The sequence below is a fragment of the Chiloscyllium plagiosum genome, unplaced genomic scaffold, assembly GCF_037043375.1.
Source record: "Chiloscyllium plagiosum isolate Xiang-an unplaced genomic scaffold, Cpla_swu_hap1 HiC_scaffold_12, whole genome shotgun sequence".
In the NCBI taxonomy this organism is placed as follows: Eukaryota; Metazoa; Chordata; class Chondrichthyes; order Orectolobiformes; family Hemiscylliidae; genus Chiloscyllium; species Chiloscyllium plagiosum.
This window is the reverse complement of record NW_028270150.1, coordinates 52877142-52904297: the sequence shown is the minus strand read 5'-3', so window position 1 is coordinate 52904297 and position 27156 is coordinate 52877142. Positions and strand designations below refer to the sequence as shown.

General features: G+C 38.8%; 1 protein-coding gene across 5 annotated transcripts in view; it reads left to right on the top strand.

The window, feature by feature from the left end:
• The window catches only part of kdm6a (lysine (K)-specific demethylase 6A), a 243113-nt gene that overhangs the window by 104606 nt on the left and 111351 nt on the right, over positions 1-27156 (top strand). For all 5 annotated transcript variants that reach the window (XR_015758897.1, XM_043700863.2, XM_043700864.2 and 2 more), the window contains exon 7: positions 2236-2290. Coding sequence is in view for 4 of the 5 variants with exons in the window: in XM_043700863.2 (XP_043556798.1) it covers positions 2236-2290 (55 nt within the window). In the remaining variant the exon portion in view is untranslated. The remainder of the gene's footprint in view (positions 1-2235; positions 2291-27156) is intronic.

Here is a 27156-nt window from a genome sequence, read left to right as displayed (position 1 = left end):
TTGCTTTTATATGGTAAAATAATATCTATGATTTAAAACTGTGTATGCAGAGTTGTCATGTTATAATTTTACAGATGGTTCTTCTATAACCAATCCTACATTATAGAAAAACCGCGCTTAGTATTGGTGAAGTAATCTCGTTACAGTCAACACATTTTAAAAGTTCGCACTTAAGGAACAGTGACCCCAATTCATCAATTGAGTTATAGCAAATTTAGATCAACGAAATGTCCGTTATAGCAGAATGACCTGTATCTGATGTCTAGTTTATAAGTGGGTCATAAGAAATTGAAGCAGGAGTAGACTGTTTGGCAGCTTGACTAAACAGAGTAGATGCAGGGCAGATGTTCCCCATTGCAGGGAGCCCAGAGCCAGGGATCTCGGGCTAAGAATAAGAGATAAACCATTTAGGAATGAATTGAGAAATTTCTTCTCCCAGAGAGTGGTGAGCCTTTGGAATTTGCTACCATATAAAGTAGCCGAGGCCAAAACATTGTATGATTTTAAGAGGGAGTTAGATACAGTGCTTATGGGCTAAAGGAATCAAATGAGGGGGGAACCAGGAACATGTTATTGAATTGAATAATGTAGTTTTCTACTTCAACTATACTCACAAAACATATTGTTAAAAATATTATTTCTAAATTTTTTGAACCTGTTACTAGGCTGACAGAAAATGATGGGCGCAGTCATTTCCTGAAAGCTTTGAGAGATTTATTTGGATTATCTATTTTCAAGAAATTTACATAAGTTAGTTTTAAAATTCTATTTGTATGTGTTATATAATTTAAAATTTGTATTGCCTCTCTCCTGCTCCCCCTCTCTCCATGTCATTCCTTCTATTATGTGTCAACACATGGTTTGTTCATTGGATATTGGGAATTGCTTGTGAAACTAGCAGTTATTACCTAACCCTAATTGCCTTGGACAAATCAGTGAGCTTTGGGCTGGAGGGACACTCAAATGTGCTATTAGGATTGGAGATGCATGATTTTGAAATAAAGTTCCAAGTCAGGATGTTGTGTTGTTTTGTGGGCAACTCGCAATTTGTGATGTTCTCAAGTACCTGCAGTCTTATCCTTTGAGGTGGCTTCTGTCATGGGTTTGGATCCTGCTGTAGGAGGAGTCTTGGGTAAATTGTTCTTTGCATCTTGTAGATTATGTCAGCAGATAGTGGCAATGACTGTGTTATTGTGGAGGGAATGAAGTTTGGTGCCAACCATGTATGGTGTTAAACTGCTTGAGTTTTACAAGATTTGCATTGATTTTGACTTCTCCCATTACCCAATGGCTGTCACCTATTCATAAGATAGGAAAGTTACATGCCACAAAATTCTTCATAGCCACTGTGTTAGCACGGCTGGTCCAGTTCACAGAAACCCTATTGTGTGGAAGCAGGCCATTCAGCCCATTTAGTCCACACTGCTCCTCTGAATAGCATTCCATGCAGACACTCATCCCCTACCCAATTCTTGTAAGTCTGCATTTCATATGGCTAATCCACCTAGCCTATGCGTCCCTGGATACTATGGGCAACTTAGCATAGTCAATCCACCCAACCTGCACATCTTTGGACTGTGGGAGGAAACCTAGCCAAACACAGGGAGAATGTGCAAACTTCACACGTACAGTTGCCCAAGACTGGAATTGAACTCCGGTTCCAGACGCTGTGAGGCATTGTGCTGCCATTTTTAGTTTCTGGTCCGTGGACAACCCCACTTCTGACCTTTATGACAAAGGGAAGACTATTGAAGTAGCTGAAGATGAGTGGGATTTATGATCTGACGAACAACTATTGCGATGTCTTACAATGAGATGAATGGTATTGGTTTAAATTACTTTCTTGCCAATGTACTTTAATAATCGATTTTCTCCCTTTTAGTAGTTTTTTAATCATCCTGTACTCAGTTGGCTTTTTACAATAAAAAGTGATAATTGCCATTGCCACTGTTACTGTAATTAATTTTATATTCTACATTTAGTAATTTAATTTAAATTCCACCAGCTATGGTCTTGGGATTTGAGCCCATGTTTAGCTTGAGATTACTAAATTGCATTATTCTGAGATGTTTTTTAATATAACAATTAAAAGTTGCAGTCATGTAATTTATTTTTCTTTGGCTACAGATATTTTAAAAATTATAGTATCTTTTAGCATTTTTTTCCTACTAACCTTCATCAGTTTAGATCTGCTTGACTTTTTGTACTAACTATGTTTATTTTTTTCATCTGCAGCATTTTCAGTTGGCATTGATTGATTCCAATCCTTGCACTCTGTCCAAAGCAGAAAGTAAGTAATTACATTTTTGACAAACTTGGGTGTGGGATGAATTCTTTGCAAATGCTATGTCCAAAATTAAGGATTTGCTAAATTCCTATTATTACTTCATTTATTCTGCTTAATTGCCAGTTAAATGTAGGCAAAGGTGCGCACATCTTTTTTTTAAAAGTACAGATTTCTAAGTTAACACTATGTTCTTGCACTAGGTTATGCTCAAAACTCCAAACATTCAAGGAGTGGTGCTTAAGATTAATTGCAGGAATTTAGTTGAACTATTTCAGTTTAACTGTGTACTGCACTTTGTATGACAAGTGGCTGCAGTTTATGAAAAAAAAAGAAGCCTTTTGAAATCCTTAAATTTATCTCTATTTTTAAAAAAAACACGTTTAGCATTTAAGGTACATTCAGTTGGTACATAATCGTAATTCTTAATCTTGCACTGATCCATCGGAATAATATAGTCTTCATGCATTCTAAAGTATTAGGTGGGTGTATGACTTGAAACTGTGTTCAGTCTGTGTGGATCTACCGTGTTCCTCTCCACTCTCCATTCGACAATTTTTCTCTGCAATAAAAGAATTCATGTGTAGTCTCCAACAGTGCAGGTGTTGCATTGTTTTTAAGTCCATCTCTTCTCCTCTACTTGAATAACATGATTGATTAGTTTGTTCATTGCTTTGTGCAGCGGTTTTATCTTGGGTAGCTTTTCTAAGGGTTATTGATAATTATTTTATTAACTTAGATGGATGGCATTTACTGATGTGTCAGTTCTGGAAGGATGATGAGAATGTATAGTAATAACCAAAGCAATGCTGTCCCTATCACATTCCTGATCTAATTTACTATTGTAGTGACATACATTTATTTTCAGATGCCCTCCTCTCTGCACCCCTGCAAATATGTTTGTAGATAGAGAAGTCTGCTTTGTGTGCATGTGCGTGCGTGTACGTGTATGTGTATGTATGTATTCACCATACATTTGGGTATCAAACTTTTAATCCCCTTTAATACCAAGCAGTACTGATGGAAATCAGCTGGTGCCTTTTTCTGGTGATGATGCATTTGTAAAGTGTCAGATGTCAACAGATAAGATTCACTTCACACAGTCCATTTTAAAAATTAGTTTTCAATGTGCTCAAAGAAATCTATATGTCATTGAAGTCAGCAGACAGTTCTAATGCACCTGCAGAAAAATATTTCCTTGAGTTTCAAAATACCATGATTGATGTTTTTTTTCTTCTTCTCCCAGCCTGGGATTAAATTTCTCACCCAAATGAAATATTAGTGTCATACAGCATACCAATATTTGGCCCATATCCCCCTTGACCCTTCCTACTCATATACCCAGTCAGATGCCTTTTAAATGTTGTAATTTTATCTCCTTTCACTTTCTCTGGCAGCTCGTTTCACCCTCCATGTGGAAAAAGTCGCACCCTAGGTCCTTTAAGTCTTTCCCCTGTCACATTAAAGCTCACCCTCTAGTTTTGTATGGGGAAAGTTACCAGAATTTTCCGGTTTTCAAAATTGAATGTTTACGAGTCATTATTTTTAAGTGCAGTATTTTATAAAGTCTAATTTAGTAAATGTGAGCATTTTATTGGCAGTACTCATTTTCCCTTTGATACTCCGTTTGCAAAATAAGTATTGGCAGAGAAGTAATATTCCCTGGCAGCCTTGGAAATGGTCTAAACAAGATATTTCAATTAAGCTTGATAATTTCTAAAACTTGTTTCATAGAATATTTGTTGAATGATGGTTTTCTACCCAAAATTATTCTTAGGTAAATGGTAATGATTAATGGCTTGCAAACATATTCTGTATACTTCAATTTACATTTTATTTTATGTTGGCATTGCTGGCGAGAATAGTTTTTTTTTGGCCATTTTCACATGCCCTTGAGAAGGTGGTGGTAAATTACCGCCTTGATTTGCTGCAAGTTTTGGATCATAAATTGAGTCCAAGCATTTTGATACAACAGTAATGAAGGAATGTTAATGCAGTTCCAACACAGAATGGTGTGTAGCTTGAAGGGGAGCTTGCAGTTTGCTGTCATAGAGTCATAGAGATGTACAGCATGGAAACAGACCCTTTAATCCAACTTGTCCGTGCCAACCAGATAGCCTAAATAAATCGATTCCCATTTGCTAGCATTTGGCCCAATCCCTCTAAATCCAGATGTCTTTCAAATGTTATAATTGTACCAGCCTCTTCCAATACTTCTGGCAGTTCATTGCATCCACGCATCACCCTCTGCATGAAAAGGTTGCCCCTTAGGTCCCTTCTGAATCTTTTCCCTGTCATCTTAAACCAATGCCTTCTTGCTTTGGACTCCCCTACCCGGGGGAAAAGACCTTGGCTCTGCTCCCTTAGATTTCTAGGAGATAAAGGTCATTGGTATGTGAGCACTGTCAAAGGTAAGTTGCTGCAGTGCCTCTTGTACTTGGTACACTCCACAACTACCTTCCATCAGTGTCAAATGAGGTGAATGTTGGAGGTGGTAAGTGGGTACCAATCTAGTAGGCTGCTTTTTGAATGGGTGGTGTTAAGCTTTTTGAATGTTATGGGAACCTCATTCATCCAGTGCAGAGTATTGTCACTCCTGATTTTCACCAGCGAGATAGTGGACAAGCCTGAAGGATACCAGGTGAATTAGCTACCACAGAGCTTTCACCCTCTCATGTGCTCTTGTATATTATGTATATTGCTGATTCAGTTCCATTTTTGGAAAATGGCAAATGCCAGAATGATGATGATCAAGGATTTATTGACTGCCAAGGGGTGATGGTTAGATTCTTATCAGAGATGGTCATTACCTGAATTAGTATTTTTGCCTATTATACATTATCCTTGAGAAGGTGGTGGTGAGCTGCCGCCTTGAATTGCTGCAGTCCTTGGGGATGTAAGCAGACAGTGCTGTTTGAGTTTTGAATCATACTTATTGCCCAAGACTGCATGTTGTATATTTCCATCTGCATACAGACCCAGGCTGCTTCAATAACTGATGATTCGTGAATAGTGCTGAATATTGTCCAATCAGCAGCACACGCTTATACTTGTGAACTAATGAAGATTGGAAGGTCATTTGTGAAGTAGCTGAAGACTCCATAGGTGATGAGTGGTTGTCTATAATATCAAGGTAACATTTAATCAGTAATGGAATCAAATAGCAAACCTAGACTCAGTGGGAATGAGGGCAAAAACTCTCCACTAGCTGGAATCGCAGTCCCTGGTTCGATTCCAGCCTCTGGTGACTTTGTTGAGTTTGCAGTTTCTCCCAGTGTCTGTGTGGATTTCCTCCGGGTGCTCCAGTTTCCTTCAACAGACATGTCCTGGAATTGAGATGATTAGCCTCCAGCAACCACATCCTCCTTCCTTTTATGCAGAGTCTGACTCCAGCTAGTGGAGAGTTTTTGCTCTTGTTTGATTCCAAATTTGCTATTCTATTCCATTACTGATCAAATGTTACCTTGATATCAAAGACAGCCAGTCACCACCTATGGAGTTCAGTTATTTTGTGCCTTTTTGGACCAAGAATGTAATGAGATCAGGAGCTGTTTGACCTAAATTGATTATTAGTGGAAGAGTTTTTGCTAAGCAAGTGCAGCATGATAATTCTGTTAATGACCCCTTCCACCACTTGGATAGATTTTTTTTTAGATTAGATTCCCTACAGTATGGCAACAGGCCATTTGGCCTGGGCAGTAATTGGCCAGTTTAGATTATCCGTTTTTGCATGTTGCTAGGTAAATGCCAGTGTTGCAGCTGTATTGGAGCAGCTGGTTTTGGGGCGCAAGTGTTCAGGAATATTGCTGAAATGTCAGAGTCTGTTTGTTATAGTCAACCTACTTGGAACTAGTGAGGCATGGATCTCGGCTTCCTGGCCTGGAGGTAGGGACACTATCACAGTGTACCACAAAGGCCATGTCCCGGTCTTTCTTTTTAAATTTAACCTATTTTTCTAATCAACCTGTTCAGAGATATTACTGCGCACTTCTGGAGCAGGTGGGACTTGAACTCGGGTTTCTTGGTTCATGGGTGGGGACTCTACCTTTTCCACAGGAGGGCCCTGTCAGGGTCTCTATCTTTGCAGCATCCACTGTCTTCAGCTGTTCCTTGATATCATGTGGGTGTAAATTGAATTGGTTTAAAACTGGTATCTGTGGTGCTGGGAACTTTAGAGGCAGCTGAGATGGAGTCATTCACTCCATATTTCTTGCTAGAGATTGTAAAAGATTAGGCAGAAGCATTTTATCATTGATTTGCTATGCTTCCCCTGATGTTAAGGATAGGGATAATTGTCAAACCACCCCTTCTCTTATTTGTTAATTGTCTACCACTATTCATGACTGTGTACCAGGACAGTAAAAACGTAGAACATAGAGCAGTACAGGCCCTTAGGCTCTCAATGTTGTGCCAATCTTTTATCCTACGCTAAGATCAAACTAACCTACATACCATTCATTTAGATGTAGTTTAGATTTGGTCTGGTTATGGCATCTCTTAGTCTTCTCTATCGATGGCAACATCAGCTGCTTGGAATGTAAGTGATTCTGTGTTACTTCAACAGGCTGATTCATCTTTACGTATGCTTAGCGTTGATTCAGTCATGCCCTCCTGTGTTCTTCATTGAAACCAGGGTTATCCCCCAGCATGCCCTAGTTTGATAGAAATGGGTATATATGAAATAACAGATTGTGGTTGAATATGTTTGTGCTGCTGTTGACCAACACTGCATCGTAGATGCCAAGGTGTGAGTGATTTAGTATGGTGGTATTGCCTTGCAAAATAGTGAAGGGTATCCTCAATACAAAGAGATTTACCATTGTTGTTTCCAGTAACTAAGTTGATGTTAGATAGTTGGATGGTTTCATTCCCTTTTTTTTTTGAGACTTTCTAGCAGCTTGATAAAACAGTGTGGTTTGCTAGTGCATTGCAGAGGTCAGATAAGAGTTATGCCCATGCTGGGGGGCCTGGATGGCTTATGCCTGAAATATTGATTCTCCTGCTGCTCAGATGCTGTCTGACCTGCTGTGCTTTTCAAGCACCAAACTCTCGATTCTGATCTCCAGCATCTGCAGACTTCACTTTCTCCTGAAATCTGTCACAGGCTAAACATGGTAAAGATAGCTGATTTCTTTCTCTGAAGAACATTAGTGAGCCAGATGGTTTTTTTTTCAAAAACAACAATCTGGTGTCTGAGTCGCAGTCATTCAGGATGGATACAGACCTTTTGATTCAACCAGTCCACGCTGACCATGTTCCTAAACTTAACTAGTCCCACCTGCCTGCGCTTGGCCCATATCCCTCTAAACCTTTCCTATTCACTACCTTATCCAAATGCCTTTTAAATGTTTGTAGGTGTACCCGCATCCACCACTTTCTCTGGCAGTTGATTCTACACACAAACTGTTGTCTGTGCCAAAAATCAAAAAAAGTTATCCCTCATGTCCTTTCAAATCTTTCTCTTCTCACCTTCAAAATATGCCGCCCAGTTTTGAACTCCCCCCGACTGAGGGAAAAGGTCCTTGTCTATGCTTTTCATGATTTTATAAACCTCAACAAGGTCATCCAGCACCACCTACACTCCAGTGGGGAAAAATGTCCCAAACTATTTTTATAACCCAAATCTTCCATTCACAGGAACATACTGGTAAATCTTTTCTGAACTCTCTCCAGTTCAATAGTATCCTTTCTAAAACAGGGCGAACAGAATTGCGCACAGTACTCCAGAATAGGCCTCACCAATGCCCTGAGCATGAGGGTCCAACTGCTGTACTCACTGGCCTGAGTAACAAAGGCAAACTAAATAGGTCTGGGTGAAATACTGTTCAGGTGGTCGATGTGGACTTGTTGGGTCAAATGGCCTGTTCCCATACTGTAAGGATTCTGATTCTTTTATAAACACTTTTTTGACCACCCTGTCTGCTTGTGATGCAAATTTCAAGGAATTATGAACCTGAACCTCAAGGTGTCTGTCCTCCAACACTATCCAGGGCCCTACCATCAACTGTATAAGTGATTTAATGTTCGCTATTAGATTAGATTTTAATTCCAGGTTTATTATTTGAATTCAAGTTTTATTATTTGCTGTGGTGGAATTCAAACTTGTGTTCTTAGAACATTAGCCTGACCCACTGGGTTATCAGTCTGGATTATGGCTCTCACCTTGATGGAAACTTTCTGAAAAATGTTATCTTTGAATATTCGGAACATTACTTCTTGAGCACTAAAATGTGTGAAACTTTTTGTCCAACTGCCTTTGAACAAGATCACTGGAACAGGAAAAACCAGAGATGTAGCAGAAAGTCAGTGGATATGGTTTTGAAGTGAATAAAGTTAACGTAGCTGTGTAAAACATGCTGAGAAAACATCCTTTAATTACTGATGTGCACCAATAGAATGCAACAAAAATGGAACTCTAAATTAAAGTTGTGATTTAACTTACTGGATAACAGATCTAATAGAAACACTTCTAGATAAAAGAAAAAGCAGCTTGATCTATTGCATACAGTTCTGATTACTTCAGTTTAGAAAGAATGTGATCACACTATTCTGATGTATACAAGTTGTCTCTGGAATCCTTAAGTGCAAAAGATATACATGTAATTAAGACTCAAGCAATCCAAAGATGTGCTGTTCACCTCTGCATGAATAAATCCTTGTTTAAAGACTTGGAACCTGAATCAGTGCATCAAGGAAGGGGCAAAATGTACGCTCATCATGTTCCAGATAGCTTAGAATGGCCTAGTGACAATTGACAGATGAATATCTGTTGCTATCTGACCTGACGAAACACGTTAGTCATTCACCGAGATCACAGAAGTCATTTGTTTCCACGACACTGCAAATGATCTTCTTTCCCAAGCACAAGCAAGTTCTTGGCACAATTTTTTTAACAAGTGCTTGTAGGTCACCTATCATCTGGATTAAGCAACACCCAACAATAATTTGTACTGTTGGTTTTCGTATATTTTGGAAAAGTTTTCAAACTGGCAAATCTCTCACTTCCACAATGGGATTTCACAGGCTGGAATTAGTCCTACTCTCAGCATCCACTGGCCAGCCAGGAAGTCATCTGGAGGGTAAGCAAGGGGTTGGGAGACCTGTGATAGGGTGGAAGGAGAGGGGCACAATTGTCTTATAAAGAACACATGCATTCCCATGCAATTTTACAAGACAGCAATCTGGTTAGCTGGTTAGGCCACATCCTCTATTAAAAGTGGTCTGTGGTGCTCGGCTGAATCTGATAATGTGACAGCAGCTTTGTTGAAGGCAGGTGAGGAAGAAATGCCTCCAGATCATGTGGAAGTGAGTTCTTCTCATATTAGAAAACCCACACTGGCTGGCATCACATTTGGAAAGTAATCGGCCTGCGTTACAGTTGGAAATAGATTTATAAGAACACCCTCCCAAAATTTTAATCCAGCATTAAAAAGATATTCCATAGTCAGCAAAAACATTCTTCCTTTTCTACCCAAGATCATTCAGTCTCATCAACAGGTTCAGCTGAAGTCCTTGAAGTGTCATGGTCCAGTCAGTGTATTTCCATCCCGTGCTTGAAGATGATCAAGGACAGTATATAAGATTCCAGTACTATGACCCCTTTTGCTGTAGACAGCTTCCAGATGTTCTCCACTTAAGATAGTGCTTCGTCAACATTTTCTCATTGTGACCTCATTTTGGTACTTGAAATTATGCCATGACCCTACATTGGTAATAGTGGCAGTGGAAGGTGGAGATCGCGCCAGGATTATTTTGGAGAGGGCGCAACAGCAGTAGAGTTTTTTCAAGAAAAAAGCATGCAGTGGTTTTACAAGATAGCGTTGAGACTTGAAAGTCAGCTAGTCAGACTGCATCCATTACTAAAATAAACTTTAAAGAGGCTATGCAGCTATTATCATGCAGCTGGAGCGCAACCCAAAAATTGCAGCTGGTGATCCCACTGGGTCCCATGACATGGTGTGAATTTTCTGTCCCTCAAGTTTCTGCACAGAAAATATTTCCAATATACTTTTGCCCCAAAAACTCCATCTCCGAGTTGTCCAAAGAGCACTTAGTCAAGAAGCCACATTATTCACTGGGCTTTTCAGAAGTCATGAGAAATATGCATGAGTTTCACAAAATCAGTGAAGCAGTATTAAATAACATTTGTATTCCACTTCTATCCATCTAAGCAGATCAGTGAGCTACTTCTGCTCATGAACAAGTTTCCTGTTTTGATACCTACCACTGCTAACATAATTACTTAGCATTTCTTGCCAGATGTGATACACAGCCTCCTGTGTAATTCTCCATGCTGACTGCAAAAATCCAACTCCTTGGAACTGAAGTTATGATGTGTTTGCAACTAGCAGACAATTCAAAAATACTCCAATCGCAGCACTGTTAGACAAAATAGTTGCACTGCATTGTTACGTTTAGCTTTTATAATGAACCTGCTTCTCCGGAAGTCTGCATATTTATTTTATACTACTCCTCTATTCGTGTGTGAAATATAAATACGTAGAATGTTGTTTCATGTTTACAATTTTTTTGTTATTAGAAACCTTTCAGAATTGTTTAATTCAAATTTTGCCTTTTGGCTGCCTTTATTTCTGACTCTAAATTTGTTGATACTGTGTTTTCATTTAAATACTGTTGCAATTCAAAACTACTTAAACTTAACTTTCATAATTACTTCATGCTCTTCTTTCATCTACAGAAGTTCACAATTTATCCCAGTAAACAATCAGGTAATCCTCAAAATTCAATATTTAGAGCCATGACAGCAAAGATCCATTCAAGGATTTATGGGGAAAGCTTTTTTTTAATTCACTCATGGACTGTGGTGTCATAGGCACGGCCAGCATTTATTAACCAATCCTAGTTGCCCTTGAAGGGCTCTGGTGAGCTCACTTCTTCAACTGCCGCAGTTCAGCAGCTGCAGCATAAAAACAAGGTAGCCAAAGTCCTTGAATCACCTTCACAAAGATAATACTGAAATCAGTAATCATCCAAGCCATTATTTTAACAGGTAAGTGAATAAATCAGTGTTCAAGGAGAATACCTGAACCACCAAGTTTTACCTGCACTCATTAACTCGTTAGCTGGTAAAGTGGTGATCTATATTTCATTTGTCTAATGTTTTTCAGTCACAATAGCATCAAAGTTGAGGCTGTTGTGGTGCAGTGTCTTACCTCTGTGAAAGAGGGCCTAGATTTTAGTCCCACCTCCTCCAGAGCTGTATCGTGACGTGCCTGAATAGGTTAGCTTTTGGAACAACATTGTAGCCAGTTTGGAGCACTAACTTGCGATGCCCTGCTTTTCCTCCATTGAAATCTCAAATTGGTCATCAGTTTCACACCAACTCTTAAGACTACAGTAAGCAGTGTGGTAATGGTGTGTTATAGTTCATTCTGTTCAGAGTTGCTGTGGCAACATGCATTTTTACGTTTGTTGTCTGGAGATGTGGACAATGATGTAGAGAGTCAAACTTACATTCGGTCATATGGCTGACGAGGAGTCTCTTCTGTTATCCCCTGATGTTGGCATATGTTTGAAGGATTTGTAAATTGAAACTTAACTGGTTTGGCTGTATTATGAATACAACTTGGTCATTAGATCTTCGGGTGAGACCTGAACCACCTCTGGTCCAACGGCAGATGTATGGTCCATCTTGGAAAAAGAACTCCAAGTAGTAAGCAGGATGGGTGTAAGTAAATAATTAAATCTGGTACTGCTGTTTAGACATTAGTAGGGTAGATGGAATTGCCATATTTGTGATCTGTGTTGCACACAACAGTCCTGAGACAATACAAGTGACTTTTAGTTTCACATTAATTATAATGGAAAACTAAACCTTGGTGCTACTGTTTTGGTTGTGATGAATTGTTGAAGTATGCCAGGACAAGGTCTCGAACTAAATTCCAAATTTTGATTCCCTGCGTTATGAATAATCTTGGGATTCTTTTTGCTTTTAGCCACAGCCATGTCTAAACTTATCAACAGCATATTTTATGGAATTTGAACTAGAGGCATACCCTGTTTCAGATGTACAAACGAGGTTACAATCACCTGGGACTGGGTACTGAGGAAGTTATTGGAACAAAAAAACTGACAAGTCCCAAGCTCTTGATTGACTTCACCCTAGAGTCTTAAAAGATGCAGTTGTTGAGGTTGATATGTAATTTCAATATTTCAGAATTTGGTAGATTCTGGTAAAGTCCCTTCAGATTAGAAAATAGCAATTGTGCTTCCTGTCCTCAAAAGATGGAGACTGAATATGAGAGACTGGTTGTTCTCCCAGCTGTTACATGAGAAATGCTGGAATCTGGTTTTAAGGTAGCTATAATCGGGTATTAAGAAAATCACAATACTGTACAATTAGGTAGAGTCAGCGTGATTTTGTGAAAGGGAAATCAAGCTTGACTAATTTCTTGGGATTTCTCTGAAGTAGTAACAATCTTGTCAATGGATAATGCAAATCCTGTTGATGTGCAGTACTTTCCAGATTATCAAAAAGAATTTGACCTGGTGCCACAGCAGAATTTACTATGGAAATTAAGAACCCATGATGTCAGTGGTAAACATGACCATGAATAAAGAGTTAGTTGGTTTAAAATTGTTCATTTACAGATTGCGTGCTAGGGCCTTATAATTTATATTAATTACTTAAATGAAGTTGCTAAATTTGCTAATGACAGCATAGGAACATAAGTTGTGAAAAGAACATGGGCCGACAAATGGATGAATATATGTTAAGCAAGTGAGTATAAATTTAGCCAATGGAGTATCCTATGAGTAAATATGAAACAGGAAGAATAGAGAAGTAGCATATTATTTAAATGGAGAGAGACTGCAGACTCTTGGACATAGATCTGTGTGTCCTATTATATAATAAAGCATTAGTATGCAGGTACAACAAGTGATTAAAAAGGCAAATGGAATATTGTTTATTGCTTGAATAGAATGTAAAAGTATTTTGCGAAATTGTGGACACACTGCAGAGTTCACATCTGAATTACTGTATTTATTTGATTGATAACCAAGATTTTGAAGGGTAATCTTGTGAAGAAAGGTTGGATAGGATGGAATATAGTTGAATGAGAAGAGAATTGATTGAAACATTGAGGGAAATTGATATCATGGCCCCTAGTGGTGGGGACCAGAACTGAGGGACTCTTTTAACAATAAGGCATTCCTGTTTAAGAGTGAAATGAGGAGAAATTCTTTGAGAGTTGACTGTCCTTGGAACATTCCTCCCCAGACAATGATGGAAAGAGCGTGTTTGAATATTTTTAAGACCGAGGTTGATACAGTCTTGACTAACAAGGGAGTTGTAGATCATTGGTAATGGACAAGATTGTTGATGACCACAGTCAGATTAGCTAGGATCTTACTGAATGTTGGATAAATCTTGAAAGCCAAATGTTCTCTTCCTGCACCTAATTCATTTGCTTGTATGGTGCTCACAAAATTGAGTTGAGGGAAAAGAGGGCAGTGTAAAAGAATTAGGTTCCCTACAGTGTGGAAACAGACCCTTTGGCCCAACAGGTCCACACCGGACCTCCTAAGAGTAAGCCACCCAGACCCATTTACCTGCCCTATATTTACCCCTGACTAATGCACCTAATCTACACATCCCTGAACGCTATGGGCAATTTAGCTTGGCCAGTTCACCTAACCTGCACATCTTTGGATTGTGGGAGGAAACTGGAGCACCTGAAGGAAACTCATGCATTCCTTATGAGTGGCGTGGTGACTCAGTGGTTAGCACTGCTGCCTCACAGCATCGGGGACCCAGGTTTGATTCCAACCTCTGGCGACCGTCTGTGTGGAGTTTGCACATTCTCCCTGTGTCTGCGTGGGTTTTGTCCGAGTGCTCCGGTTTCCTCCCACAGTCCAAAGCTGTGCAGGCCAGATGAATTGGCCATGCTAAATTGCCCATAGTATGAGGTGCATTAGTCAGAGGGAAATGGTTCTGGGTGGATTACTCTTCAGAGGGTCGGTGTGGACTTGTTGGGCAGAAGGGCCTGTTCCCACACTGTAGGGGATCTAATCTAATCCACACAGACAATCGCCCAAGGCTGGAATTGAACCTGGGTCCCTGGTGCTGTGAGGCAGCAGTGCTAACCACTGAGCCACCATGTAGGGATTCAGCAAATTAGTAACTTGCCTTGGATTGCATAAGCAACAACTTTTTTTTTGTATTTATTACTGTTTGTTCAGTAAGTATTTATTAAGCAGCCAAAAATGGTTCGTCTGAGGGGACGATCTAGAAGCATTTTTAAATTCATTTGTGGGATGTTGGTGTCGCTGGCTGGTCAGTATCTATTTTCCGTCCCTTGGTGCCTTTGAAGGTGGCGGTGAGCTGCCTTCTTGAACTGTTGCAGTCCACTTACTGTGGATTGACCCACAATGCCATTAGGGAGGGAATTCCAGAATATTGACCCAGCGGCAGTGAAGGATCGGAGATCTATTTCTAAGTCAGGATGGTGAGTAGCTGAAGGTGGTGGTGTTCCCATATATCTGCTGTCCTTGTCCTTCTCGATGAAAGTGAATGTGGGTTTGGAAGGTGCTGTCTGAAGATCTTTGGTGAATTTCTGCAGTACATCTTGTAGACAGTACGCATTGCCGCTACTGAGCGTCAGTAGTGGAGGGAGTGGATGCAGTCTGGTAATACACAGCTATAAACCAAATAAGGAATATGTTGAAACTGAATAAATTCATTGCGGAATTGGGTTCTAAAACAAAATATTGCTTTTAATTACAGCCATATGAATTTCAAATTGACCTGTTTCTATTCAAGTATTTTTCTTAAGGAGGAATTGGTAATGCACACCATTGGAACTGTGCCCTTGTGATCATTTCAAACATAGACCTAGATTTGGGTCAGTGATGAAAATCTGTTTTCCATGGTACCTTAGCTTACAGATGAAATGGGCATAGACCTGGTATATATCACAATTCATTTTGCAGACAAAATGTAGACAGCAGCACATGCACTTGGGCTGACTATAGAATTTAGTTATGATGGTTATGAGTCCATCAGCCTAAAATTTGTATCTGATAAATTTTAGAAGCAATAATCTAAGACAAATTAAGTGGCATTTGGAAACATATGTAGCAATAAATGAAAGTCAGTATGGAATTGTTAAAGGGAAATTGTATTTGATAGAGTTTTTTCAGACTTGTGTTGATGAGCGCACTGCAGTTGGTTTTACGTATGTGAATTTTTTCAAAATGTTAGATTAAATATGTAATAGCCTAGTTAACAAAAATTAATTCCATTTAGTTCCTTTAATTTAAAGTCAAATGCAGCCTGGGTCCAAATTTGGAAAAGGGATGGAAAACAGAATTGTGATCAATGGTTGTGTGATTAACTTTTTGCTTTGGGAAAATCCTTCATTTCCTGCATATGTAGGTCCTTTTTAAATAGAGTGAAACCAAGTTCTCTGAAAGGATTCTATAGCCCATGTTAACTGTATTGAATTGCTTCTGAAATGTGCATGTGACTAAGTGAGTAACTGAATGTTGAGTTACAGTTGTCTACTACATCCCAGCAGGAAAAAACATTTTCAAGTTGAATCTCTTCATAGAAGCAGCAATCTCTTTGTGAAGGGCAGTTTAACCTAAGTGGACTGGGCTATATAGTGAAGTTTATTTGCGGTCGGACAAAAGATTCTTGGAAATCTATACTGTCAGAACTGAGGTGACTGGAGGAATAAAGGGTTTGTCATTGTGTGCCTTGCTGGTGATAATATATGATAACTTGAGCAGAGCGATGCAGTTTAAGGCTCTTGGAAGATTCAACTGTGTGCTGAGGAGTGGTGACACTCTGCTGTAGAGCTGGGAGAAACTTTGCAACTGCCCTTGTTGCTATGTGTTCTGATAGCCCTTTGTAGTCATGGTTTAAAGTGGAATTTACTTTTCTTGGGTCTTCAATATTTGAATTATTTTGATTTTCTTAAGGATTTGGGATTGACATATGAGTGGTGAAAGAGAGGGAATCTTGAGATTAATGATTTGGAGTTGGGTGTACAGGGTATAATTTCAGAGTTGGCTGATTGGGCATTATCTGTCATGTAGACCACGAAGGGGGATAGTGTTACTTTTCAATAAACTATAGATCGACTTGTGAGAGGATAGACGTGTGCCAGGTGAAATTTAAGAGAATTGTCAAGAGTTGCATTTTGGTAGGATGAATAGGGAAGGTAATATAAACTGAATTGAATGTTACGGTTTTAAAGGGGCTGGCAGAACAAAGCGATCTGGACATTTACATATACAAATCTTTGATGATAAAGGTAAGATGAGAAGGTAGTTAAATTAACTAAAGGCGGAAGGACAGTGGCACATGATGAGCTGGCTCACGACTGATGGACTCTCTTCAAGCTAGACTTTTTTTCCTTATTCTTAACATTATTCAAAATAGGCCATATTGTGGTGATAAATAACAGCTTTTCACTATTGTATTCTCACTGAAATACACGTGCCAATAAATGAAAAATTTAATATTAAAGTGGAGCCCTTAGTTGAATAATGGAGGATTAGAAGACTAAAGCAGGACACTTCTAAAACTCTACTTAGGCCTCAATTGGAGCATTTTGTGTAATTTATAGAAAATTTATTGCAGAGAAAAGAAGAATCCTTATAGTCTTTCATGTCAGTGTCAGCTCTTTAAAGGAACAATTGTGCTGCGCTTCACATTGTCTTTGTAATTCTGTACGAGCTTCATTCTCAGCTATGTAACCATATCCTTTTTAAAAATGATTTATGGAATTGGTTTCCATTTGCATAGTGTCCTTGGTATGGGCATATAAAACAAAACCGACCTTCCCTCCAGATCTTTCACCAATAATTTTGAAATTATGACCTCTGGTTTCTTGATACGCTTGACAGAGTGGTTATTTTTCCTATATCAGAACCAACTATGTTGAAAAACTCTTAGCTTATTTTTCCTTTTACCAAGTAGCAATCGTAACTCTTCCAATTATTCCTCACGCCTGAAGTCGAGTGTTTCTGGTGTGTCTCCATTATATGCTCTTTTACGGCCTTTATATTATTCTGGAAATATAATTCTTTGAATTGTTCCATGTACAAAATAGGGTTTGTTTTAGCCATTAGTAAGTCCACCACTAACCTCAATAACTAATTAATCAAATTTTACATTTTGAATACTAATTGTGTGATTGTCTTATAAGGTAATGTGGAAAAGTAAGGTAATTTAGAAAAGGCATGTAACAAATGAAACTATACAAGGAGAATGTAAGTAAGACTGTTCAAAGGCAAGGCAAGTTCCTACTTGAGTTGTAAAACTAACTTCTAGGTTGTCAGCTTGTTTCAATGTCTCTGGATCAGAATAGATTTGAGCACATTGTCTAAGTTAAATTTTAAGTCTAAGACTGAACAATTATGTTGTTGAAGGTGTCATCTTCCAGAACAAATATTAAACATTATGACTTTCTCATTTGCCCAAGCAAATGGAAAAAGGTCCTATGGCACTATTTGTGATGTGGGTGAATTAAATGGACATCAGATGTTCAAGAAAGAACCTGTTCAAAAATAATTCAGAATGCTTGATAAATTCTGGCCCTGCTGGCAACACCCAAATTCCACGAAAGGATAAAAAACAGATTTGTCGTAGCATCCTGGGTTAGCATATATACCAGCAGTTTGCCTGATCATTATCACTTAATGTTTGTGGAGCCTTATTCGTGTGCACATTGATTGCCCCATCTGCTTACGTTGCCACAGAAATTTAAATTTTCTGGAAGTAATTCATTTGTGTACTTTTCTTTGTGTAGTGCTCACCTATTAGGAATAAATAATTTATTTTCCAAGACCGTTTGTAACAATATACTAATACTTTGGTTATGAGTTATGTGACTGAGCTGCACATGAATAAACAATTTTGTACAGGTGTAAACTCATTTACTTGCATTACAGTAAAGTATAATAATTTGAAATTTTGGTGCAAAAATATAATTGTCTAATAAGGTCAAATAATTTCTACTTTGTAGTTTAATTAGTTGGACTTTATTTCCTCAGATCTGTATGCATCAGTGTTTTCTGTATATGGAAAAATGGCCATAGTATAGTAGATGTACAATTGCTGTTTTAAATCCTGTTTTGAAATGATTTTTCACAAGATCTGCACACTACTGGTTAGACCAGCATTTGTTGCCATTACTAATTTCCCTGAAGGTGGCGGTGAGCCACCTTTTCAACTACTGCATTTTACATGGTGTAGGTACAAACCACAGTGCTGCTGGGTTAGACGTTCCAGGACTTTGATCCAGTGACCGTGAAGGGATATAAAGTGCAAGTCAGGATGGTGTATGGCTTACAGGGAAATGTGCAGATATACATGTTTGCTTGCACCTCCTGCTCTCTAGACTCCTCCTCTTCCAGAGAGTAATGATTGCGGATTTGGAAGATACTGTTGAAGGAGCTTTGTTGAGTTGCTGTTTATAGTCATTATTTGCAAACTCTGAATAACCTGTGATGACATTCTGTACATTTGGTAATATTGGTATTCTATATTCTGTTATGTCATTTCAGTAACTAGAACCTATGGCAATCGTAGAATAAAGAGACAAGCGCAAACCATATGAATTGCACTGTTCTCAATTTACAATTATTCCCAATAAATGGTACTGTATTTTTTTTTTTGTTTTAATGGCTTAAAAAAGCCTTGGTAATGCCTTCCTCATTTACATCATGTTTGCAGAAGAATGTTCACTTCATTTTAATGTATTTTTGAACATTTTGTAGAGTATAAAGTGTATATTTGAGTTATGTCAGTTGTAGTAGTAAAGCCAACTTTGTTTTTAAAATAAAAATGAACATTGTGAACAAAGAAAACTTTACCTTTTTCAGAACCACTATAAAAATCAATACTTAGGCCATTGCTTAAAAAAAAAATCATCAGTGCTTTTAGTCTTGCATTCATCAGGGCAATTTCAAAAATACTAATTTAAGGAGAAAAATCAGCATTTATACTGTAATGAAAGGAAAGTGCTAATCTGATTAGCGAAGAGGCATTGTCATGGCAAATGTAATCAGTTAATGATGGCTGACAGTTAATTTCCAGGATTTGTTTAAATTTTAAATCTGACTGGTTGACTATGGCAATGGAATTGTCCTGACAACTGAATCACCAAATGGATTTCACCTGTGTTGAGTTGAAACAAGTACATTTTGTGTACATGTTCTTTTTGCCTACAGGGCATAGGCTCCTGTCATGTTGGTTTTCCCCTTAAATTGATTTTCCTGTAGCTCTTCTGATTAGTATAAGACAAAAGGTTTTAACAACGTCATTTTTTTCCAACAGTACTCAAGTACTCTACGACAAAAAAATACTGTTGTAAACTGTTTATTCTGGAACTGCCTTAAGATATTCTTTACTTGCTGAAAGAATTTATTCTACTTTCCACAAAAAGTATTTTGTTTTCTTTTTTTTTAATGCATTGTGAGATAATTTGGGACTTACAGAAAGCTATTTGTATTTTTGATGTCAGTATTTCATATTACTGCAGGACCATTAGCTCAGGTTAACTTCATTTCCTATTTTTTGAATGTAATGAATCTTTGGTCTGGGTGGTACTGAAATCCTGGCTGCCTCACAATTCTCTATATGTAGGGAAGTGCCTGGAACGCTTAAATAAGGAACTGCTGTAGTTCATTTAGTTGCTGAGACCTGTTCTGCCATTCTTCTAGATCATGGTTGATCATCTACCTCAACCCTGTGTTTCCATTGTATACCAATGTCCTTTGATGTTATTTATAATTCTAACTGCCTTTGTCTTGAACATACATAACCTTTCACAGCCTTCTGGGATAGTGAATTTCAATAATTTAGTATCCTCTGCATGAAGATATTCTTTCTTTTATTTAGCCCTAAATAACGTGTTTCTTATTCTAAGTCACTATTGCTTGCTTCTAGACCCCATCCAGTGCATCCCCAACCAGGGGAATACATCCTTTTTGTAATAAGCTTGTCACGCCTATTAAGAATTTTCTAAGCTTCAATGAGACCCCCTTCTATCCTTCTAAACTCCAGAGAAACCCACTGTCCTGAATGTCTCCTCATAGGATAGTCTTATCACAAGAATTAGTCTGTGTGTGGTGCTGAAAAAGCACAGCCGGTCAGGTAGCATCTGAGGAGCAGGAAAGTCAATGTTTCAAGCATAAGCTCTTCAGAAGAGTTTATGCTCGAAATGTTGACTCTCCTCTGCTGCCTGACCGGCTGTGCTTTTCCAGCACCACACTTTGACTCTGATTACCAGCATCTGCAGTCCTCACTTTTTCTCCAAGAATTGTCTGGTGAATCTACATCCATCCATTCTTTAGAAAATTTATCTTTCCTTGGGGAAGGAATTCAAACCCCACACAGTGCTCCACCTGTGTTTTCACCAATTTTCTATGTTTGAAGCAATATTTACTCATGTTTTCATATTTTCCTACACTAAAGCCCAAAACACTTTCCAGCTTCTAAAGGCTTTCAGTGACTTAACAAGGGCACCCAGGTGTCTTGGGCATAAGCAATTAATTTATCAGCATTTAAGAAATATTCTGCATCTCTGTTTCTCCTGCCAGAGTGGATGTCCTCACAATTGGTCATATTTCATCTGCTATCTTCTTGCCCACTCGCTTAGCCTGTCTAAGTCCCCTTCATATCTCTTTGCATCGTCCTTGCAACCATTCCCACCTGTTTTTATGACATCTGAAAATTTGCGACATTTGTTCTCCACTGATATACAGTATAAGAAGCTTGGGTCCAAGTGTTGATCATGGTATTCAACTTGTCACAGTCTGCCAACCTCAGAATGATTCATTTATTCACACTGGTTTCTTTTAATTCATCAAGCCTCATTCTGTTAGTATATTCCCCACAAACCCACGTGTTCTAATTTTGCTTGCTAACTTTCTGTATGTAATCTGCAAGATCATACTACATATAAAGAGAAGTCCATTTAGTCCATTGAGTCTGGCATTCAATGAGATCATGGTTGATCTGACAATCCTCAATTTTATTAGCTTATCAAAAGCATTCTGAAAATCCAACTATACTACATTCACTGATTTTTCTTTTTTTCTTCTTCTTCCCTTAAATTCTGCTAATAACTTCAAGAAAAACTCCCATGAAGTTTAAAACATGAGCTCCCTTTCATAAATTCATATTGGTTCTGCCCAATCAGAAAATTACTTGCATGTCTAGTTATCACAATGAATTCTAATATTTTCCTTACTACTAACACCCGGCTAACAAGTCTTTAGTTCACTTTTTTTCACTTCTTAAACAAAGGTTACATTTGTAGTCTTCCAGTCTGCAGCCACCATTTCAGAATCTACAGAATTTTGAAAGATGTTCACAAATGCATTCTCATTTCGATAGTCACCTCTTTTGACATTCTGGAATCATTGGGCCCTGTGTATTGGTCAACTTTCAGTCCAATTTGTCCATACTAATTTTTTACTAATGTTAATTTCTTTCAGTTCCTCATTCTCACTAATTTCTTTGATTCTATTGTTTCTTAGAAATTTCTTGCAACTTCTAAAGTGATTAGTTTAATTTATATTTCACATTATAAAGTTTCCTGTTTCTGCCTCCATGAATTCTCATTTGTCTTTGATAATCTTCTCTAGGGAGTGGAGTTTAAAAATATGGAGAACTTGCACAGGGTGTTGGTGAGGCTGTACCTAGAATACTGTGTACGGTTTTGTTGACCATATTTAAGAAAGAATGCACTGGTGTTGGAGGGAGTTCAGAAGACATTCACTTGGGTGATTCCTGCAATTAAGAAGATGGCTTGTCACAAATGGCTAAATACATTGAACCTTTTATTCAAGCAAAAACAGAAAATACTGGAGAAACCCAGCAGGTCTGACAGCATCTGTGGAGAGAGAAACAGATTTAACGTTTTGAGTTCAGTGATCCTTCTCCAATTCTGTGGCTGGATGTGAAGACGAGATTTCTGAAAGTATTTAAAGAGGAGGTAGATGGATTTTTGAACTATTGCGGGCTTGAGGGCTATGAGGAGCTAGCACTAAAGAGAAGCTGATGGGTCTGGGACAGATCCGTCATGATCATCATGAATGGCAGGGCAGGCTTAAAAGGATAAATTTCTTACTCGCTATATTTCTCTTGTTTTCCTTTTCATATACCTATGGAAGCTTTCAGTCTTTTTTAAAAGATCTTTCTTGCTAGTTTGCATTCATTTTATTCCTTTGAATTCTGAAATGCTACCAAACAGTATTTTGGCAACTTTATAAGTCTGCCTTCTGATTTAGTGCAATGTTTAACTTTCTTTGTTAACTGCAGTTAATCCTGTTGGGTTTATGTACTTCAGATGAATGTATTTTTATTACAAAACTTATTCATTCTTGAAATACTAACCATTGCCTGGATATAGCCGCCATCTTATACTTTAAAGTTTTATGTTTAGATTTAAGATTGGATTGGATTGAACTACATAGAATTTTCTATTAAGTTTGAAAATCTTCATATTATTGTCACTCTTCCCTCTAGATTTTTTTTACAAGACTATTGAGTCCTTTTTCATTACATTAAACGAGATCTAAAATGACCTACTCCTTATTTGATAGATACGCTAGAGAACCATAATGTACACATTACAGGCCTCCACTCTACAGGTATTCATGCTCATTAGGTTTATTCAGTCTGTGTGGATTGAAGTCAACAATGACAACTGCATTACCATTGTTACTTACATTTCTAATTTCCTGATTTATGCTGTACAGTACACCACCACTATTGCTTGATGGTCTGTAAACAATTCCTAACAGCAGTTGATGCTGCTTGATGTTTGTTAACTTGATCTAAAGTAGACAAATCTGTATATTTTTGGATTTTAAAAAGACGTTTGAATCCCAGAGTGATCGAAGCAAGTCCTTATTCTTGCGTTGGTTAATTCACTTCACACAATCTTATTAGTTACCACAATTTATATTTTATAAATCATGTATAATGCACCTTGCATGGCAGGCAAACAGTGTAGAAATAACTATCCTATTAAACAGCTGTCTCATTTTGCCTCCATTATCCCATTGCACTTCCATGTGGTCTTCCCCCATTGTGCATTGTACTTTGTTTCACTTTGCAGTGACCTTTTCACTTCTCTACACAGTGAAGGCAGTATTTTTAGGCATTTACTATTGTCATTTAAAGTATTTTTAGGCAGATGAGAAAAAAATCTATTTATGATACCGTGGGAATGTAGAGGTGGGTTGTCTGTAAAAATCCATGTTAAGCTAGATGAGCCATTGTTGTTTAAAGCACTGGTATATTTTCAATTAGAAGCAAAGAAAATTTGAGTACAAATAAGCCATTTGGCACATAGACCTCACTCTACATGCAATGTGATCCTCTAATTCAGCACTATACTCCTCTCTCCCTATATATAAGGTATATCAGAGCAGAATTAGTCCATTTAGCCCATCAAGTCTGCTCTGCCATTTGGTCCTGGCTGATATGTTTCTCCACCCCATTCTCCTGCCTCCCCCCCCCAAAACCCTCCATAACCCTTGATCCCCTATCAATCATGAACTTATTCATCTCTATTTTAAATGCACTCAATGACTTGGCCTGCAAACCCCACTATAGCAATGAGTTTCACAGCTTAAACACTGGCTGAAGTAATTCTTCCTTATATCAATTCCAAAAGATAGTCCCTTCATTCTGAGGCTGTGTCTTTGAATGCTAGTCCCTCCTTCTAGTGGAATCTTCCTTACTTCCTTTCCTGGCCCCTCTGTACTCTGAGAGTTTCAATCCAATCCCCCCTCCTCCTTATAAACTTCAAGTACAGACCCAGAGTTGTTGTCATATGACAAACCCATCATCCCTGGGATCATTCTTGTGAGCCTCATTGTGCTCCTTCCAATGCCAGAACATCCATCCTTTGAGATGGGGCCCAAAACTGCTCTCAATATTCCCAATGTAATCCAACCAGAACTTTATACTGCCTCAACAATATATTTTCTTGAAATTAATGTTAACATTGTATTTGCTTTCCTCAGCAAATTCATCCTGCATTTTAACCTTGAGAGAGTAGTGAACGAGGATTCCCAAGTTCTTTTGTGCTTCAGATTTGTGAAGCCTTTCCAATTTAGAAAATGGTCTTTGCCTCTTCTTCCTACCAAAGTCCATAACCACACACTAGCATTCACAGTGGTATTCCATCCACCACTTCTTTACTCACTCTCCTAACCTGTCTTTCTGCAGCCTCCTGTTTCTTCAACACTACCTGCCCCTTCATCAGAAAGTGGGATGGTGGTCCAGTGGTTGGCACTGTTGTCTCTCAGCATCAGGGAGTAAGGTTCAATTTCACCCTTGGATGCACTGCACGTCTGGAGTTGTACGTTCTCTCTGTATTTGTCTGGGTTTCTACTGGATATCACAGTTTCCTTCCACAGTCCAAGGATGTTCAAGTTATTGGCCATGCTAAGTTTTCTGCAGTGACCAGGCTTATGCAGGCTAGGTGGATTAGCCGTAGTAAATGTGGGGTGACGGGGATAGGGTTGGAGTCTAGTTATGGACAGGATGTTCTTCGGGAGGACAGGCGCAGACTTTGAGCCAAATGGTCTCTTTTCACATTGCAGGGATTCTATGCTTCTTTCCATGTGTCTTCTGTAAACTTCCTTAATCCAGATCTCTCACTTCCTTAATTCAGATCAATGTGATTAGCTGTGATTCCAACATGGAGTCCAATTAAATTCCACTAGTCACTGGCTGCCATTCTGGAAAATATCCCTTTTTCCCTACTCTCTGCCTTTTTCCAGTGCGTCAATCCTCCATCTATGCCAGTACCTTGTCCTTTACACCTCGGATTCTCGTTTAGCAGCCTCCTGGGCAGCACTTGGAGGCTTATGGGAAATCCAGATAACTCTTGCAAATTGCGTCTCCTTTGTCTAACTTGTTTTTTAACTCGTCATAGAATTCTAACAGATTTATCAGGCATGACCTCCCCTTACTGAAGCCATGCTGCCCCAGTCCTATCTCAACACTCATGCACTTACAAGTACTTTGCAATTTCATCCCCAACAATGGAATCTGAAAATCTTGCCTCCGACTGAGGTCAGCTAACCAGTCTATAGTTTCCTGTCTTTTGCCATCTGCTCTTCTTAAGCACTGGTGTTACATGAGCCATTTTCCAATTGTCTGGGACCCTGCCTGACTCTATGCCACCAATACCTCTCCAGCTGCTTCCTTCAGAACTTTCAGGTGTAGTGTGGGTGATTTATTTATCCTTCAGACCTGTCAGCTTCCCGAATGCCACCTCCTTAGTGATTGCCAGTGCACTCTCTCTGGTCTCTGATTCTCTTGACTTTATTATGCCTTTGAGGTTTTCCACTGTGAAAACTGATACAAAGTACCTGTGCAGTTCCTCTGATTTTTCTTTGTTCTCCATTTCTAGTTCTCCAGCCTCATTTTCCAGTGGTCCCATGTCCACTTTTGTCCCTTTCTTCTCTTTTGCTTTTATGCTGTCCCTGACTTCCCTTGTCCTCCTGAGTGGATTATTTCTTCCTTGGGATATATTTCTGCTGTCCCTCCCGAATTACAACCTGCCATTGTTGCTTCATTGTCTTCCCTGCTTGGCTCCCCTCCCAATCAACTCTGGCCAGCTCCTCCTTTATATCTTTGTACCTGCACTCCATTTTAATACAATTTCATCTGATTTCAGCTTCTCCCTCTTGTTATTATGGTCACTGTCTCCTCTGGGTTCTTTCATCTTAAGCTCCCTAATCGAGTCAGCCATGTTGCACGTCACCAAATCCCGAATTGGCTGTTCCCCAGTGGGCTCTACTACTAGCTCCCCACAACAACTACTTCTTAGATATTACACAAATTCCTTTTCTTGAGATCCACTGCCAGTCTGATTTGCCAGTCTGATTTTCCAGTCCATCTACACGAGGTCCTCCAAGATTATTGTAATAGGAACTTTCTTACATTCCTTTTCTATCTTCTGATTTATTTTCTTCCCCAATCCCGACTACTGGTAGGAGGCCTGTGCACAACTCAATTGAATTATTTTGTACGTTTGTGATTCTATATTACTTATTACTATTGATTTGACTTAATTCATTTCTTACTAGCAAGACAAGTTCCACCCCCTCTGCCCATCTGCCTGTCCTTTCAATAGGATGTATGTCCTTGGATATTTAATTCCTAACCCTGTTCTCCTTGCAGCCATGTCTCTGTGGTGCTCACAACATCAACTCTCCCAGTTTCAAACTGCACCACAACCACATTTACCTTGTTTTGGTATAGTATGTACATTTAAGTACAGCACCCTCAATTCTGTGTTGATTGCTCCCCCCTTCTCATAAATGTCCCCTCATCGGCTGTGCCTAGATTCATGGTACTTTCTGTACACCATTCTATTTCTTGTTCTGGAAATTTTAATAACTGTGCTGAGCTCTCTCTCCTTTTTTCATATTTTTCCATGTAGCTGAACCAACTCCACCGCTGTTTAGTTTAAAGCTCTATCCACAGCCCTGGTTATGCAATTTGCCAGGACACTGGTCCCAGCATTACTCAGCTGGCACCTGGCCTATCAGAATACCTCCCTCCTTCCCCAGTACTGGTGTCAATGTCCCATGAATTTGAACCCATTTCTCCCACAGTAAATTTTTGCCTTGCATTTACCTCTACAATCTTGTTGACCCTGTACCAATTTGCTTGTCGATCAGTTCGTAATTCAGAGATTATTACCTTTTTAGCTTCTGCTTTTCAATTTAGCCACTAATTGCTTGTATTCTCTCAGCAGAATCGGTTTACTTATATCATTGGTACTCAATACCTTTTTATTTTTTCAATCTGTTTTTCTCTTGAGCAAATTCGACCTTCTGTGGTAGTGAATTCCACCACACTC